General features: G+C 42.0%; 1 protein-coding gene across 1 annotated transcript in view; it reads right to left on the bottom strand.

Annotated features, from left to right (window-relative positions):
• The window catches only part of FBN2 (fibrillin 2), a 141,422-nt gene that overhangs the window by 115,211 nt on the left and 8,422 nt on the right, over window positions 1-17,789 (bottom strand). The window contains exons 4-5 of the mRNA XM_083702173.1: window positions 16,627-16,722; window positions 11,778-11,873 (exon numbers count right to left, since the gene is read on the bottom strand). Coding sequence (XP_083558299.1) covers window positions 11,778-11,873; window positions 16,627-16,722 — 192 coding nt within the window. The remainder of the gene's footprint in view (window positions 1-11,777; window positions 11,874-16,626; window positions 16,723-17,789) is intronic.

Genomic DNA, 17,789 nt, shown 5'->3' with positions numbered 1-17,789 from the left:
TCTTTATGTATCAACAAGTCAGAGAGGATTCAGTGGACTGTTTGGAAAACAGGTCGTACAAGGACAGGCTAAATGTCTAAGGAAAAAATGAATATAGCTAAGATTCAAATAAAAGTACCATCCTAAATATATCAAATAGGAGTATGCATTTCTTTACCTGGGTAACTAAAGGAGGGGTTTTAAAAGCTGGTTTCAAATGTAGCAAATTTATGCCCAGACTGGAAAAGGTTCCTTATAAAAACAGATGCCCATGCTCTTGCAGCTTTCCATCTGGATTCTGCCCCCACACCAGGATTCAATTTAGTTCAGTGTGGCATAGTACCCCTGCTATAAACCTTTTGGTGAGATGCTTGATCTCCCTACTGGAAACGTATTCATGCTGGCACAGGGACAGCCAACATGCTTGTGTAGCTTGCGATTTTGTACCGCAATGGTGAGCAAAGATGGGACATTATCACAAGGCTGTCGGCCTGTTTTGCATGTTCATGATATCTGCCCAATTGCAGTGTTTGTATCAGTCTGAATAACTTTTGCTTTGTTCCGCACGCTGCTGCCTATGTCTGGAGAGGCCCACTACTAAATGTTGGAAGTCCAGCAGGGATTCTTATTACATCTTTATTCTATGCTCTGAGAGTCAGAATAGCTTCTTTCACACAGAAGAACAAACTGTGTATGTAAAAGTTGAAGGAACCGCTGCCCCTAACTTCTGGACTTTAAGCAGAAATCAGTAGTTACTTTGTTTTGTTTGGGCTATACACCCTGCTCATCTTCCTCCTATCGCAATTATTTCACTAATTACAGAGCAATTCAAAGCCCCCTTGCGACGGATGTGTAGGTGTATGTTGGATTGACCCTAGGTGTCCCTCTGTCTTTTCCGCCAGCCTCCCCCTGCCCACTACCTGCAAAGTAGTACCAATGCCACTCTGCTAGAGCAGAGCACCTTCATGAAGCCAGGCAAAGTTCTGCCAACAGGATCTCTACTGGGTGGCAGCCAGCAAAAAGTACAGTAGCAGGGCTTTCCCGGAAGAAGCTGATCAGGGCTGAGATCTGTTAGATTCTAAGCCTGCCCCACTGCCATCATATAATGGAATTAGCACTGCCTGCCTTCTGCCCTGGCTTTTGGAATGGCAAAGCTGCCGTGGTAGTTCCATCACGCCATTAAGGTACTGCCGAGCTAGGAGGGAGTATGAGAGCCAGTGTGGTGTAGTGGTTAAGAGCGGTAGACTCGTAATCTGGTGTACTGGATTCGCGTCTCCGCTCCTCCACATGCAGCTGCTGGGTGACCTTGGGCCAGTCACACTTCTCTGAAGTCTCTCAGCCCCACTCACCTCACACAGTGTTTGTTGTGGGGGAGGAAGGGAAAGGAGGTTGTCAGCCGCTTTGAGACTACTTCGGGTAGTGATAAAGCGGGATATCAAATCCAAGCTTTTCTTCTCCTCTTTGCAGTGGTTCCCAAACTTGGGACTCCATCTGTTTTTGGACTTCAGTTCCCATCATCCCTGACCACTGGTCTTGCTAAGCTAGGGGTGATGGGGCCTGTAGTCCAAAAACAGCTGGAGACCCAAGCATGGTTTTTAAAGGAAGACTTGCATCAGCCAATGCCTATAGGATTTTTAATATTTTCATGCCACTTTTCCTTTGGGATGCTCAAAGACGTTTACATGAAGTTCAGTAGGAGACTGTCCACCAAGGTGCTAACTTGGCTCTCTGGGCTTTAACGAAAGTATCCATATCATGCTATGATCAAACCATGCTATGGATCAGCTCTACTCTAATGGACAACCACTTTCTAAGGAATGCCTGATACTACAGTGGGATGCTTTTAATTTTCCTTTTAGAACTACCTTCCAAGTCATTAATTTCTATGTTAAGGCTGAAGGATTTCACAAGTCTCAACACATGGTGATGTATTCATGATGGTATCTTGGACACGTCACCAGTGTATCAGGCCTACAAGTCCACAATTACATGGATCTGAAATATTTCCGTAGACACATATCCCCGGTGGCATTTCAAACCAACCTATGCAAGGCTGATAAAATGATTTATTGCCATGGTGCATAGGAAAACAACCTGGCACATTGCTGAAGGCATTCCACGCTTAGGCTGACGACACTTTTTTCCCCTTACACCTAATTAAATTAAACGTAAAATTAACATAAACAAAAATTAACTTCATATTTTCCTTGTGCGCAGACAAGTGTCATGTTAGGAGTTTCACAATTTGTTTTTGCCCCGCTGTTGCTATGGGAACAATTCTATCAAAAGGCACTGATGGAACACATGTTACAAATTATAGTTTGCTTAGCAAATCTTATGCCTTGATGAGAGTAGGTAACCTACTTTTCACATGTAGTGGCTACGTTTTTCTCTGTCTCTGAAAACCGTCATCTCCAGGAATGGAATGACTTAGGACATGGAGAATGACAAAATGGCTATAATAAAACAATTATCCATCTCTCTGTATGTACACACATATATTTATGCCTACCTTATGGTACTGTTTCAGCATCTTTGATTTGTATTTTAAAACAACAGCCAGATCCTAAGACTGGATGTAACAAAAGTGACACCAATGCAATGTCACAAAACTTACGCTAAGCTCCAAAATGCACAAGCTAGGAAGTAAGCCTCATTGAGCACAATTGAATTAACTTCTGAGTAAACCCAAATAAGATTGTGCTGCAGATCTTATATCAGCAATGTTAGGCTGGCATGGCACTAATGCGAATATTTGGGATCAGCAGATAAAAGCATTTCCATAGTTTGTTCACCCCCACAAGGCCGCCTTCCATTCTTAGGCTCCGCACAATTATAATCCCATGCACCGGGAGAGCAAGACTAGCACTCAAGCATTGCTCAGATATTGCTTGCAACAATGAATAATTACAACAGAATAAAATATACTAAAATACCAAAAAAGAATTCAAGAAAAATACATAAACTACACAAAATTAAAAAACCATTTTAAAGCAGAGCTAGAGATCATGAGTAAAAAGTGCCCATGCTTCATGGGGTAAGATGGTGCAGCCACTGAAAAGGTCCCAGCTTTTGGCATCATCAACCATGCCTCTACTCTAGGTGGGGCAAGAGATGGGTTTCCATTCTAGGTAGGGGACAGAGAGCCCTTAGTGAAGCAATCACAGTATCACATAAGCAAACACCCTGATTTAGCCCTCATTCCACTAACCCACAAATCAGACTTTTATAGGGTTCAAGTAAATCATGCCTTTGTGTTCCCAAGTACGTGTTTCATTTCTGTATAGAATTCTTCAAAATATAAGCATCTGCCAATATGCTTTATGTTCTGGCCTACTGTTGTACAAAACAGACTATTAAAACGTCAAACTGTGCAGAAGCTGCAAATAAATACATTAATGATCATCTCAGACATTTTATTCCAATAGTTTAATGGTCATTAATGAAAAACCTATACTTTTTAAAATAATGCATCACAGCCAAAACAAAGAGGTTGCCATGAGGCTTTAGCTGTTTACATTAGATAGTCATGTACTGATTTAGACAAGATAAAAATAAAAAGCATTTTTACAATGTTATCTAGCAAGCTGGGAATAATACAGTGCATGTGGGAAATGAGAGCCAGTCTCTTCAGTTGGGGGAGGATAATAAAAGTGGTCATTTCCCCTAGAAAATTAACTATGCTTAGAATAAGATAAGTCTCACAAATGAAAGATCAAATGTTTTTCTGCAATCCTCTACTCAAATCATGCTGGGACTGATGCATGCTACCACTGCACCATTTCATATTTTCTAATTGTGTGCTTTCTCTTCCATCTACGCTGAGTAGATATGGAATTTGACAGGCGTTCCACTGCCATAGTAGCAGAACATCTCTGAATCCAAGGTTAAGATTGTTAACTTAATCTAGCTGCTCCCAATAGTCACTGGGAGTGGCCGCCGAGACCATATAACACCAGTCCTGAAAGATCTACATCGGCTCCCAGTACGTTTCTGAGCACAATTCAAAGTGTTGGTGCTGACCTTTCAAGCCCTAAATGGCCTCGGCCCAGTATACCTGAAGGAGTATCTCCACCTCCATCGTTCAGCCACTGAGATCCAGCGCTGAGGGTCTTCTGGTGGTTCCATCGCTGCAAGAAGTGAGGTTACAGGGAACCAGGCAGAGGGCCTTCTCGGCAGTGGCACCTGCCCTGTGGAACGCCCTCCCTTCAGATGTCAAGGAAATAAACAACTATCTGACTTTTAAAAGACATCTAAAGGCAGCTCTGTTTAGAGAAGTTTTTAATGTTTAATGCTGTATTGTGTTTTTTAATATTGTGTTGGAAGCCACCCAGAGTGGCTGGGGAAACAGAGTAATAATAATAATAATAATAATTGCTTGAGCTCCCACATACATGCTAAGTAGCAACCTTGACTTCACTTTAATGCTTGTGTAAAACAAAGAACATAGGAAGCTGCCTTATAAGAAGTCAGATCACTGATCCATGTAGGTTGGTATTGTCTGCACTGATGGGCAGCAGCTCTCCAGACTGGGGACATTCAAAGCCCGACTGGAGATGCCAGAAACTGAACCTTGGATGTTGTACCAGCCCTCCCTCTTCATCCCTTCAGTTCTGGAGAAGGTGCTTTGAAAGCAAAACAACCCAGGTTCAATTCCCCTGTCTGAAATGCTGAAGAGCTGCTGCCAGCCAGTGTAGGAAACAGTGAGGCAGGTGGACCAACAAGAGCAACCAGTATGAGGGGGGTGGGTAGCAATAGAAACCACACTCCAACACAGGCTTTGCACACAGGGGAACTGCAGAGGCAGCAAGTAACAAAAAACACTTAATAATAATAATAACAGATTTTATTTATACCCCGCCTTCCCCAGCCAAGGCCGGGCTCAGGGCGGCTAACAAGCAATACTAAAAAAAAAAAAAAAATCCTTCCAGTAGCACCTTAAAGACCAACTAAGTCAGTTCTTGGTATGAGCTTTCGTGTGCATGCACACTTCTTCAGAATGCACACGAAAGCTCATACCAAGAACTGACTTAGTTGGTCTTGCTACTGGAAGGAATTTTTTTTGTTTTGACTATGGCAGACCAACACGGCTACCTATCTGTAACTGAAGCAATACTAAAAACAAGTTGAATGAATACAACTTAAAAACAAGATTAAAATACAACATTGAAACATTAAAATGCAGCCTCATCACAGGAGGAGAAAGGAAAAAAGAAAGGGGGGGATCAAACTGAATCCAAGCCAAAGGCCAGGCAGAACAACTCTGTCTTACAGGCCCTGCGGAAAGAAATAAAAATCCTGCAGGGACCTGGTCTCATGAAGCAGAGCGTTCCACCAGGCCGGAGCCAGAGTTGAAAAAGCCCTGGCTCTGGTTGAGGCTAACCTAACTTCCTTGGGGCCCGGGACCTCTAGGGTGTTGTTATTTATGGACCTTAAGGTCCTCCATAAGGCATACCAGGAGAGGCGGTCCCGCCCGCAGGTATGAGGGTCCTAAGCCGTGAAGGGCTTTAAAGGTCAAAACCAGCACCTTAAATATGACCCTGTACTCCACCAGGAGCCAGTGCAGCTGGAAAAGCACTGGCTCCCATAGCAGAGACCCCGTGAGGAGCCTTGCTGCTGCATTCTGCACCCGCTGGAGTTTCCGGGACAGCTTCAAGGGCAGCCCCGTTTAGAGCGAATTACAGTAGTCAAGCCTGGAGGTGACCATCGCATGGATCACTGTGGCCAGGTCGGGGCGGGAAAGGTAAGGGACCAACTGCTTGATGCGGCAAAGGTGGAAAAATGTCACCTTGGCTGTTGCTGTAACCTGCACCTCCATGGAAAGGGAGGCGTCACGGATTACACCCAAACTCTTAAAGGAAGGCAATGGCACTAATTGGGGCCCCGCAATTGAGCAGTGCAGTAGTAGAGGAAAATCTTGAAGGGCTGGGGTTTGGTTTTGTTTTCAAAACAAGTGTGCTACAAATGCACAAAGGAAATTAAAAACATAATTTTTTTTGCCTTACTACTTATGGGCACAGCCTTCATACACAGCAGTTATTAAGGAGAAATTAAATATGGATATTAAAATGGATCCTACAATGCACCGTTTGAATAGAGCAATCAGTCAATAATAGCAGGGCAGTCAAATGGAATATTGGATTCATACAGGATAAGCCGTAACAGCATTTCAGGCTTGCAGTCCGTTCCAGCACAGAAGAGTTATTTCCCATAAAAACAAGGCATGCCCAACCTATGCATGTCAGATTTTTAGACTGGAAAATTTCTCTCTCATTATTACTTTTGATTATTTTCAGATGTTTTTTGGTTTAGAGGGAAGCCTTTCCCCCCAACTTTCCATGTACTGCTTTCATTGTGCTAGCTGATCATTGCTAGTGCAAACAGACAAGCGGGATCGCCACAGGTGGCACAGCGACTATGGCACAAAGCCAGCAGCTGCAGCCAAGCCACTTCCCAAACTGGGAGGGAAGATAATGGACTTTCCCCAAACTGGGAGGGAAAGGTAACCCAGAAAAGGAGGTGAATGGAGGATAAAAACCAACGCCAAAGCAAACAAAGAACAGACTTGTTTCTTCTCAGGGATAGTTTATATGGAAGGCAAGATGCTTGGAAGCCTCTGTGTACATAGAAAGCTACTGGGAACAGATGCTGTATTCAGCTCCAAATAAAGTGTGCAGTTCCAGGGCAACACCAGGCCAAATGCACCACCACTGACCTAGCCACAGAATGACCACTGCCCATATTAAATGGGGGGCACCCTTTGCATGGTCGCGGGCAGCCCACTGAACCCTATGCGGCACCATTAACACAGGCTTGGCTTCGCCTTCCCCAGGTGGGATTCCTGGAGGTCTCCGCCTACCTTAGCCAGTTGCTTAATTCCGCCTGGGGAGGCGTGGCCAAGGTGCTCAGGCCAGGTAGGGAGAGGGACCACCCTGCCCACCCAATAGGGGGAGGATCTTACCTGGGAATCATCAGTTGGCTCCAGAGCTTCTCCCACCCTACCCACCCTCGTTAAGACTTCTTTTGCAAGTTAACCTTTTCTCCACAGGTACGCTGGCGCTGCTACGTCAAGGTAACTGTTGAAGGGCCAGAAAGGAATTCTCCTGCATTGGCAGGTTTGCCTTTGCCGTAGCAAAACGTCACAACTTTGGCGGTATCAGGCCTTAGGCAGAATCCTTTACTCTATCTTCCCTAAATTGGGGGTGGGCGGGTAGCGGTGACTCACACCACCCTTCTCTTTGCAGCGGCGATACCAGGGTTCCCCATTAAAGGGGTTGTCTTGATGGGAGGCTTTGACCGTACGCCAAGAGATTGTCATTGCTCTTCCCTGCGACGGCGACATAACGGGGGCGGGCTCTCTCTGCTTGAACATATGTTCTCCAGAGCCAGCCCACCCCCCCCCACCCTCCCACACACTCTGGATAACCCTGATGTTCCCCAGATCCCTGGCGAGGAACTGGGAGGGATAAACGCCCAATGCCTGAGCCAAGGTCTACCCACATCTGAAACATAATAAAGTTGTGACCAATTTTAATCCCATAGCACATTGTCTTGAGTCGTTATTCCACACGGGGGCAGCCCAGGGTTTGGGGGGACTCTGCCTGTCCATGCAATGGCAATAAGAATCCCTCTAAATCTCCCCAGAAGGGCATGCAGCTTTACAAGCCCCCCGAGGCCCAAGCAGCACACTCAGTTTCTACCTGGTACCCCCCCAGAGTTGTCTTGTGGCAACATAGGCAATTGCAAGATCTGTTAGTCTTTGAGGTGCCACAAATTACTTAATTGTTTTGGTCAAGATGGGCTGGTTTTGTTGATTTTTGGAATATGAGGTATGGAAATGTTAAGGCTCAAAAGAAACCTGTTTCTGTAAAAAAATATATATAATTTATGAAGATATAAAAAGTTGCCTTGATGCTTTTTTAAGCTGTCCTGCCAATGAAGAACTAGATATACGTCATTTAAATAATGAAATGCAAGTTATCATCATACGAAAATGGCCATAAATGCACAAAAGTAGCACAATGGCATATTATGTTGCAACTAGGAGTGAGGGAGAAAGTCTGTTCACACATAAAGATGAATCTACCTAATTTGCATTTCCTGAAACCACCGGTATATGAGAACTAAAATACAGGCATGATGTCAAATCCGCACTTTGAATGTTGCAATGCAGTTCTCCAACCAAGTAATGCTACTGGATAGATAGACAGACAGATAGATATAATACAGATGTGAATATATACATTCCAGTAAATACTGCTGAATAAATAGTATTACGTACTATAGTGTTTATGTGCTGCAAGAATCTTTAAAGCATGAATTTACTTCTAACATAATTAAAAACTTTTTACTTTTTATATAATTTAAACATAAATTCATCTCACAACTTGCGAAATTTTTCATGACTATTACAATCCTTCTCTATTCCCCAAATTCAAGTCTAAAACTATTATTATTATTATTATTATTATTATTATTTATTATTATTATTATATCCAAAACATACAAAATATTATTAAGCCAAAATAGCGGTGTTTGCCTGCTTGCACAATGGAAATCCACTTTGCAGAGTTAGTCTTCTGGTTTCTCTTAACCCTGCTCAGCCTTATGCTTACCTTCAAAATTTGGCCCAGAAGGTTCTCCAAGCCGCTGAAGCAAATTTTGAAGGGATAAAGATGCCTGCTCATGTTAGAGCTCACCCATAATTCACAGTACAGTAATACGGATCTTTGTCTTTATTTGTTTGGTTATCATTATATCATCTAGTCAAACGGGTTGAATAGCTCTCCCAAATTTGGGGGGGGGGGGCTAAAGATGGAAGAATTAATCAAAAAACGCCTTCTCCCTTTTGCTAGCCTTCTATGAATGGGAGGGGCCCTTCCCTTCACTGATGGTTATTTTATTATTCTGGTAAATATCAGTTGTATCTGATCAAGTCATATTCAGAAGAGCCCCCCTTAAAACAATGGGCTTGTTAAAAAAATACTATCTTGAAACCACTGATTCCTGAAGGAGCGTCTCCACCCCCATCATTCTGCCTGGACACTGAGGTCCAGCGCCGAGGGCCTTCTGGCAATTCCCTCGCTGTGAGTAGCAAAGCTACAGGGAACCAAGCAGAGGGCCTTCTCGGTAGTGGCGCCCGCCCTGTGGAACGCCCTTCCACCAGATGTCAAAGAGAACAACAACTACCAGACTTTTAGAAGACATCTGAAGGCAGCCCTGTTTAGGGAAGCTTTTAATGTTTAATAGGTTATTGTATTTTAGTGTTCTGTTGGAAGCCGCCCAGAATGGCTGGGGAAACCCAGCCAGATGGGCGGGGTATAAAATTATTATTATTATTATTATTATTATTATTATTATTATTATTATTATTATTATTATTATTTCAATGGGTTTATTCTGGGTATGAATTATCTGCCCTTGGACTTTATGGTAATACACGGGTAAGAAATCTAATTACTAAATATAATAAAATACCACCCTCCAAAAAAAAACACAACCCAACATTTTTATTAATTCATATGACTACTGAAATTCACACGATCTTCATAAAATTCATATTGCATAGAAAAAATATATATTCTGCAGTTCACAAAGAACATTCTTCTAGATTATCTGCATATCTTCAAAAACCAAGAAGCAGAGCTGGCTATAGGAAGAGTTTCCAATAAAGGATACAAAATAATAGATAGGAAAGTGTGGCTGGGAGGATCCAAAAGAGGTTGTGCTTTCTTGCAGCCCAGCAGCAAACCTTCAAGTTAAATATACTGTAATCATGCCAGTGATTAGTTACTGCTCAGTCTCCTGTCTCCAGCCCGGAAATTAGTCTGCTAGAAACCCAGATAGCTGAACAAGCGGTCACGCTTTATCATACCACGGAGTTTGAGAGGCCAATCTGAAGGAAAGCTACATGTGTTCCATATTAGGGAGAAAATACCTAATTTAAATTACCTTAATTTACAGAACTATAAAATCTCTGTATTTAAAGTACAATAACATAAATATTAGCACGATAAATTCTTTAAGGCTGCAACCCTAAACACAATTACTAAGAAGAAAGCCCCACTGTACACAGTAGTTTACATCTGAGTAAACATGCGTAGGATTACACTGCACAAATATTAACACAGTTTACCCAAGAAATCTGCAGAAACTTTAGCTATAAACCTCTAAGACTTCAAATTAAGAACTATCACTAAAATTTCAAGCTACAAAGCAGGCAAATTACCAGCACTGTTTTGCTATTTTATCATTAGGCACTCGCTGCCTCAGTACATTAGACAACAGTGATCTCTATTCTACAAATTGTGCTGGTTATGCATTATTACTAAAGGTAAAGGACCCATGGGTGGTTAATTCCAGTCAAAGGAGACTATGGGCCGAGGGAGCCGGCATTTGTCCACAGACAGCTTTCCAGGTCATGTGACCAGCATGGCTAAACCGCTTCTGGAGCAACGGGACACCATGACAGAAGCCAAAGCTCACAGAAATGCTGTTTACCTTCCCGCGACAGCGGTACCTATTTAACTACTTGCACTGGTTTGCTTTCGAACTGCTAGGTTGGCAGGAGCTGGGACAGAGCAACAGGAGCTCACCCCATCACGCGAATTCAAACCGCTGACCTTCCAATCAGCAAGCTCAAGAGGTTCAATGGTTTAGACCACAGCGCCACCCACATCCCCCTTGTGGCATGGAGCCTCTGACAAGAACCTGAGGAAGTACAGGCTGTGGCATTAAGATCTGTAGTTCCAACTCAAAAACATATTTGGCCTGAATTTATGGAGCAAATGAGGCTGTGGTTGTGAAGGCAAGAGAAGTTTAGCTAACAGGTCAATATAAAGCTATAGCCACCCCACTATAAACAGTTCCCACGGGGTAGGGGTGAGGGACTAGAAGAGGCCTAGCTAATCAAATAATCATCAAGTGAATGATATATTTAAATCAGACAAAACAAAAGGGTTTGCTGCTGAAATATTGAAAGTTAAGAAAGATCTATTACAAAGTAAGACTAAATTACTTTCCAAAATGTAGATTGTTACTGGTTTGGGAACTGCTGGAGGAGGAGGTTAAATCTGTGATGATTCAGTGGTCTAAAGATTTCGGTTATAATATTCAGATGGCATCCTGGGGAAAGCTTTGGAGAAAGGACTTAAAATTTACTTTAGAAGAAAATTTTATGAAGATGTTCTACCGATGGTAGAACTGGAGAAAATGTATAAAACCAGCTCAAATCTTCACTGGAGATGTAAAGAATCAGAGGGAACAATCTACCACATGTGGTGGAAATGTAAAAAGATTAAAAACTTTTGGGAAATTATCTATAATGAACTTTAAAAAATGTTCAAACTAACTTTCATCAAAAAGCTGGAAGCCTTCTTGTTAGGTATTATTGCTGCAGATATACTGAAAGAATTAAGAAAGATATTTATGTATGCCACTACTGCGGCGAGAATGTTAATAGCTAGATGGTGGAAGGGAGATAAAACACCAACTAAATTGGAATGGCAGGCGAAGTTATTTGAATATGTAGAATTGGCAAAGATGACAGGGAAAATTAGGAATCAAAGAAACCAAGAGTTTAACAAAGAATGGGATTTATAAATTATATTTAAAAGAAAATTGTTCTCAGATGAAATCTCTGACATGTTTTGAATAACTTCTGCAATGTTATATGCTACCAAGAATATGGACAATTAACAATAAGTTTAAAAAAATATGAAAACATGAAGTCACCAAGGTAATGATGGACCCACATTGATTTCATGTACATTCCCCTCCCTGAAGTTTTTAGTTCTTACCTCTTTCACATTGTGGGCCTGTGAATCCATACACACATGCGCAGCGATTGGGTCCTATGCAGCGACCACCATTCTGGCATCCATTTTCACAGACAGCTGTGTTTTGAAATAGAAAAGGGGGGGGGCATAATTACGTACTTGGTCATATTGAAAATATCCCTTTGAAGTTCTACAGAACAAATTAATAAAATGGATGCTTTTCACCATCATTATGCCCAACATGGTAATTAAGTGAAACCTGCAATAAGTCTTTAGAATAGCTTTAATAAGAAATTACCTGCTTTTATGCTTGAGATAGCGCTTGCTATAATACAACGGAGTAAGTGAGGTTTGCGGCAGAGTGTTGGGAAGAGGTCAGAAAATATGAACAGATTCTAGGAAAAGTATCTATACTAGGCTGAAATTCTATACCAAAGGGTGGGGGACAGACCCAGACCCTGAGAGCATCCTAGGAGGTAACCCATGAGTTTTTATAGTTTGGTACATACTTTTCTAGATGCATGATGAACAATGAGGTATACACACATATACAAATTCAATGGGTGCAGAGAGGAGGAACCTGTTTTTCAAGGCTGAATAAAAGATAAAGGAATACATCCTAATACCAGAAATACAATCAGTGAGCCTGTTGGGGGTTATGAAAGAATGGGAGGTGGAACCCAATATACCAGAGGTTGGCAAGGTTTGCCGATCATGGGCCAGTTCACTCCCACAGAGATCATCTGTGGGCCGGACTGGTGCAGTGCGACACCGGAAATTGCTTCTGCGCATGCCCAGATGCTGAAAATCGCACCTGTGCAGAAGCGATTTTCCGTGTCTGGACATGCGCAGACACGATTTTCTGTATCTGCGCATGCGCAGAAGCAATTTCCGGTGCCGCTTGGCGAGTCGCCGTGCCGGTTTAGCGCAGCGGGCGGGGGGGGGGGCTCAACGAGCGGGCGGCTCGGTTTGGGGGCGGCTTGTTGGCCCGCACGTCGCCGACTCCTGCAATATACCAATCATAAAACTGCACAGAGAAGGTCATATGGACTGCATTATATTAAAAATACAGTGGACCTTTTGGATACGAAATTAATTCGTTCCGGGGGTCTGTGCGCACCCCAAACAAATCTGTATCCAGAGGTGCCGCTTCTGCACACGCACGCGGTGCGATAGAATGCTTCTGCACATGCGAAACCCAGAAAAATACTTCAGGGTTTTTCGCTTTCGCAACCTGAAGTTTACATTAATAGAGAGTAACGTAACCCAAGGGTCTACAGTGCACTGTTTCCAAACCAAAAAAAAGAGAGTTCATAATATCTAGAGAAGGGCAGGAAACCTATAGCCCTTCAAATGTTGTTGGACTCCAACATCCATCAGCCTCAGCTAGCAAAGCCTGTGGTTAGGTATGATGGAAGCTGTAGTCACAGATTTTTCCACTTCAAGATAAAAATCTAGAATCCAGATACCATTTTCCTTACAATGGAGGAATAGTTCAACGACTGCTTGAGCAAACTGCAGCCTACCATTTCTTGCAAAAACAAAACTGTAAAACATTGCAAAGAATATTATCACTGATAATTATGTGTGAAATAATATTGCAAAACCATCTGAAATAAGTATTTCTATCATAGGGCAATCAAAGCTTCAATTTGCTGGCCTGTTAAGTGAAAACAGGATCAGTTCTCCCAAAGAAACATTTCCTTTTATACCCCTAGGATTTCTGAATGGGCCTCTAAGCAAACAAGCATTTACATACAGCAGAAACCATTCCCCTCCTCTCCATATCGAGACACCCCAGGGGACATGACATTTGTCTGCAGTGCCATGATGTCTGGGAACAGAGGGACGAAAAGCACATATGTAGATAGCAGGAGGTGGCAAAGAATATGCAAACAGAAGGAATGAAGGAAAAGTTTGTGTTGACAAGATCGGAGTAAGTGTAACTTGCTGGTAGGATATAAGGAGGGGCAGTATAATTAGGCTAACGTGCTGTGAAAATAACGCTGATGCGATTAAAATCCGTTCTGCATTTTTCAAGGCTCACTTATGAATCTGAGCATCTAGATTGCATTAACAAACCCCATTTCACACAAAAAAGCCACATATAAATGTACCGTTTCTAAGAAGAGAGCAAGAAACTATACTGCAACATCCTCCAATCTGGTACTTTCCAAATGTTACAGAACTACAACTTGCGTCACCCCTGATCACGGGTCATGCTGGCTGGGGCTGATGGAGATTGTAGTCTAAAACATCTGGAGGTCATCAGGTTGGGAAAGGCTACCATACTGTGTGCCTTGCCTCACCGACACAGGAAGACGCTGTAACTTTGCCCTCATAATTTCCTAGATTGAGGCCAATGGTAACTAATGGGGGGAAATGTTATAAAGACAAGAGAATGCATCAGCCGATGAGTGAACGTACATAGTTTAGAATTATCAGCAGAAGAACAGACTTGAGTGCTGTTATGTCAGTGTATTCTGTACCCCACCCTGGGATCTATTGCAATGAAAGATGGATTATAAGTGTGCTAAAAGAAAGAAAGAAAAGGAAGGATGGATGGAAGGTATTGAAAGTTCAGAATAAGTAGGCAGAGCAGTTCAAAATGGCCAGACATTTTGAGCCACAGTTGCCCCTTTCATGAGGCAGTTCTGTATGCTGTGAAAATGCAAGTTTTGAGTAGGGAGGAATATTTATCTTTTCTTTACAGTTTTGTTCTTTTAAGTGTCTGTTAAAAGAAACACACACAAGTCTCACTTTACGAGCATTCGCGTATCAAGTTCAAGATTTCCATTCATTCCTATGGGAACACTTTGAATGCAGGATTTGTCCACATTCATCTCCCTAACGCTCCATGTCCCCCCACTGTAAAAAAAAAATTGCTGCAGCCAATTGGTAAAAGAGAGGCTCTCCGATTTGTCTGATTTTTCCTGCTCTCTAATTGGTCTAATCTCACTCCATATTCCCTTTCTTCATGGTTTCTGTCTGAAAATGTCAGCCACCAACCATCAAAGCACAAAAAACCCCAAGGAAATAAGGAAGTTGGCTGTTCAGGTATGTGACTCTACAGCATGTATAACAAGGTTTGGACAGTCCATTTGTGTTCGAAATACTTGGGTTTTTTTATTTGCCTTCTTACTCTGGAAAAAAACAACAGTTTGTACAAGAACTTAAAGCCCATTCTTGCATTGAGCTCCATCTGCGAGGTTTCCCTTTCGTTGGACTGCAGTTAAAGAGATACTCTAAAATGAAATAATCCAGAGTTGTTTCACAAGTGCATATTGCAGTGCAATCTATAAAGTGCTAAAAGTATCTATGTCTGCAATAGCTCCATTTTTACCTAGCAGATTGCAACCATAAGAGGTTTTACTGTCTTAACAACTTCCTCAAGCAACAGCTAAAAGTGATTTGGTCTCAATGTTTTTAGGCAGGTTTCCAACCCAGCCCCTATAGCGTATGGTCAGGTTTTGAAAGCATTCAGCTTTCCTGTGCCAAAACAACACAGAAGTAGGGAGTGAATAAATCATTCATATACTAGGGGCGGGGGGGCGGGGAGGGAAATGAAAGGGAGGGGAGAACTTTGAAGTGTGCTAGAACTATCCCCTTATATCACAAGGGGAAACACATAAAAATGTACTGTTGTCGCAAGACATTCTACTCCTTATCAAGGCTTATTAAACCGAATTACCTTTCACTCATCTATGCGCAGAATGACAACACTTCTGTGTTGTTATAAAAATATATAGCGAGTGAATTATGATGCCATGTGAAATAACATTGGTTTTTTTCAAATCTCAAGTACAGTGCATTTAAATAATGTTTGCATAGTGATAATGGATAAGAATAATATTTGTCTAATTTTCATGTGAACTACAATTCAGTGCACACAAGCTGGACCTGCAACAAAATGGTGCAGTGTGTGGCGTGCTCCTGTCTGCTGATCCACTCAGCCAAGCATGCCCTCCTCCAGGATATGGAGAAAGGGAGAAAGAGAGAGGGAGATTTTTTTATTCTCCGCCCTCCCCACTACGCCAGCAAACAGTCAGCATCCTGAAGCCAAAGAGAATATTCATGGGGCTTTTGGGAGTTGTCCCCCCTTTAAGGGGTCCTCTAATATTTATTGTACTTCTGCAAACCTTGGGAACTACCAGGTCTTCTGATATCCCCTTCTCGTGCATGGATGGGGTGGTTCTGGCTACAGTAACACAAGCACACAAAGACTTGAGCATGTTACCAGCTTATAGGTTATGGCCCAAATCTTCAAGTGTGGCTAAAATAACTGCACCGTTTATTGCCAGCTCAGATCTTGATTCTCACTGATATAAAATGCCGGAGCCAAAAGAACCGCTGAAAAAGGAGACAGAGCTAGTAGAAGGCAAGAAATGTTTGAAATTTAAGGAGCAAGCAAGGGTGTGCAATGTAACAGCAAATAATATAGGGAAGGAAGGAAGAAGCAACACACATAGAAACACAGAAAGATAGCAAGGGTAGGAAAGGGGAATTCTATCCTACAATTATCTACCCTTCTCTTCCTAAGCTCCATTCTGTCTGTCTCTATATGGACAATAAAGACTACTCAAGTGTATGGAGACTTAATACCAAGCAATGGTTTGGTATTAGCATGCATGAGCAGTCAGGTTTGATGTTGCAAACTCCATCCTCCCTCTCTCATACTCTTGCACACTTCAATTTCTAAACGGGGTTCTTGGCAAATGATTTTGCTATTGCATCAAAAACGTGGCAATCTATAGTCTGAGTAAGCTGTAGTTTGCTCCTAAACCAGAATGAAACCATGACCTGGGATCTTGGTTTAAAGGCAAATTATGGTTTTCCTACAGTCCAGAAGGAAGCCAAAGTATCTACTTACGTTGTCCACAGTAAGTACCAATATATCCCTTCTGGCACTGGCATTGGTCTTCTAGACAGGAACCACCATTCATGCATCTGATACTGCACTGTTGTACTGCAGCAAAACACAAACAATTTAAAATTATGGCAGGTAGCTTTAAAAAATGCACAACCACCAATCAAGCATGCAGTGATATTTCAAGGCTGCCCAAATACTTGCGACAGGTATTAATTTAAAGCAGAAAATAGGAAATAACCACATAAGAATACGTAACATATTTCAGCACCTCATTAACTGGAAAGACTTTGCTGTAATCTTAAAAGCGATCTAAGGCACGTTATTTTAAGCTACAGGCATGGAGCTAAAGGCTGGTGAATTCCAATGCATGTGTAACTAATTCCTTCATTTGCTGCTACCCTGTCAGAAAAATGGGGAAGTCTCTCACCTCTTCACTTATACACACTTGCCTCCCCACTTTCTCACATTAAGATATCTGTGTCCCCCCTCCCACCACTGCATACTTGTTCATGACACTTTTTTTTTCCTGTCCACCCTTCTCTCTTCTTGTGCTGTTGGGGTGAAACTACTCTGCCAAAAACAGAGAATAGGCATGGTGCTCTGAATTTTGCAGTAAAAAAACAACAATCCAACTATAACTTTTGCCTTTAGACTGCCATACTCAATATATTTTTCCTTCCTCTAGTTTCACTATGATATTATCCTTTTCTTAAATCTCTGCACTTTCCCCTTTAGATTTATGTTGTCACTTTGAAGCTCCTTTGTCTTTATCTCTTTTATCCTTTATCTCAAAGGTCTTTACCATTCCTACAATTAGTTTCTTTTCTTTCATTTTCTTATATCAACTTCATCCCATCCATCCATTCATTCTCTGACCTCAAGGTCTTTTGTTCATTATTCTAGGTGCACAGAATAATCGACATGAATTAATATATTGCTACCTTCCTAAATTTTCTTTATTAAAACAGAGGTTGCAATCCTATACCCGGTTACGTGGGAGTAAGACCCACTGAACTCAGTAGGACATGCTTCTTGGTAATACTGCATGCATAAAACTGCACTGCTGATAACTTGCTCTTCAGGAGATAAGGTAATTCAAAATACAATACCAATTTTAAAAATAAAATAAAATAAGAACTACATACATAAAAAGACCCCAAGCA

This window comes from Podarcis gaigeae (genome assembly GCF_964106915.1).
Source record: "Podarcis gaigeae genome assembly, chromosome: 11".
Taxonomy (NCBI): Eukaryota; Metazoa; Chordata; class Lepidosauria; order Squamata; family Lacertidae; genus Podarcis; species Podarcis gaigeae.
The sequence above is the reverse complement of the archived record's forward strand: the minus strand, read 5'-3'. Positions and strand labels throughout refer to the sequence as shown.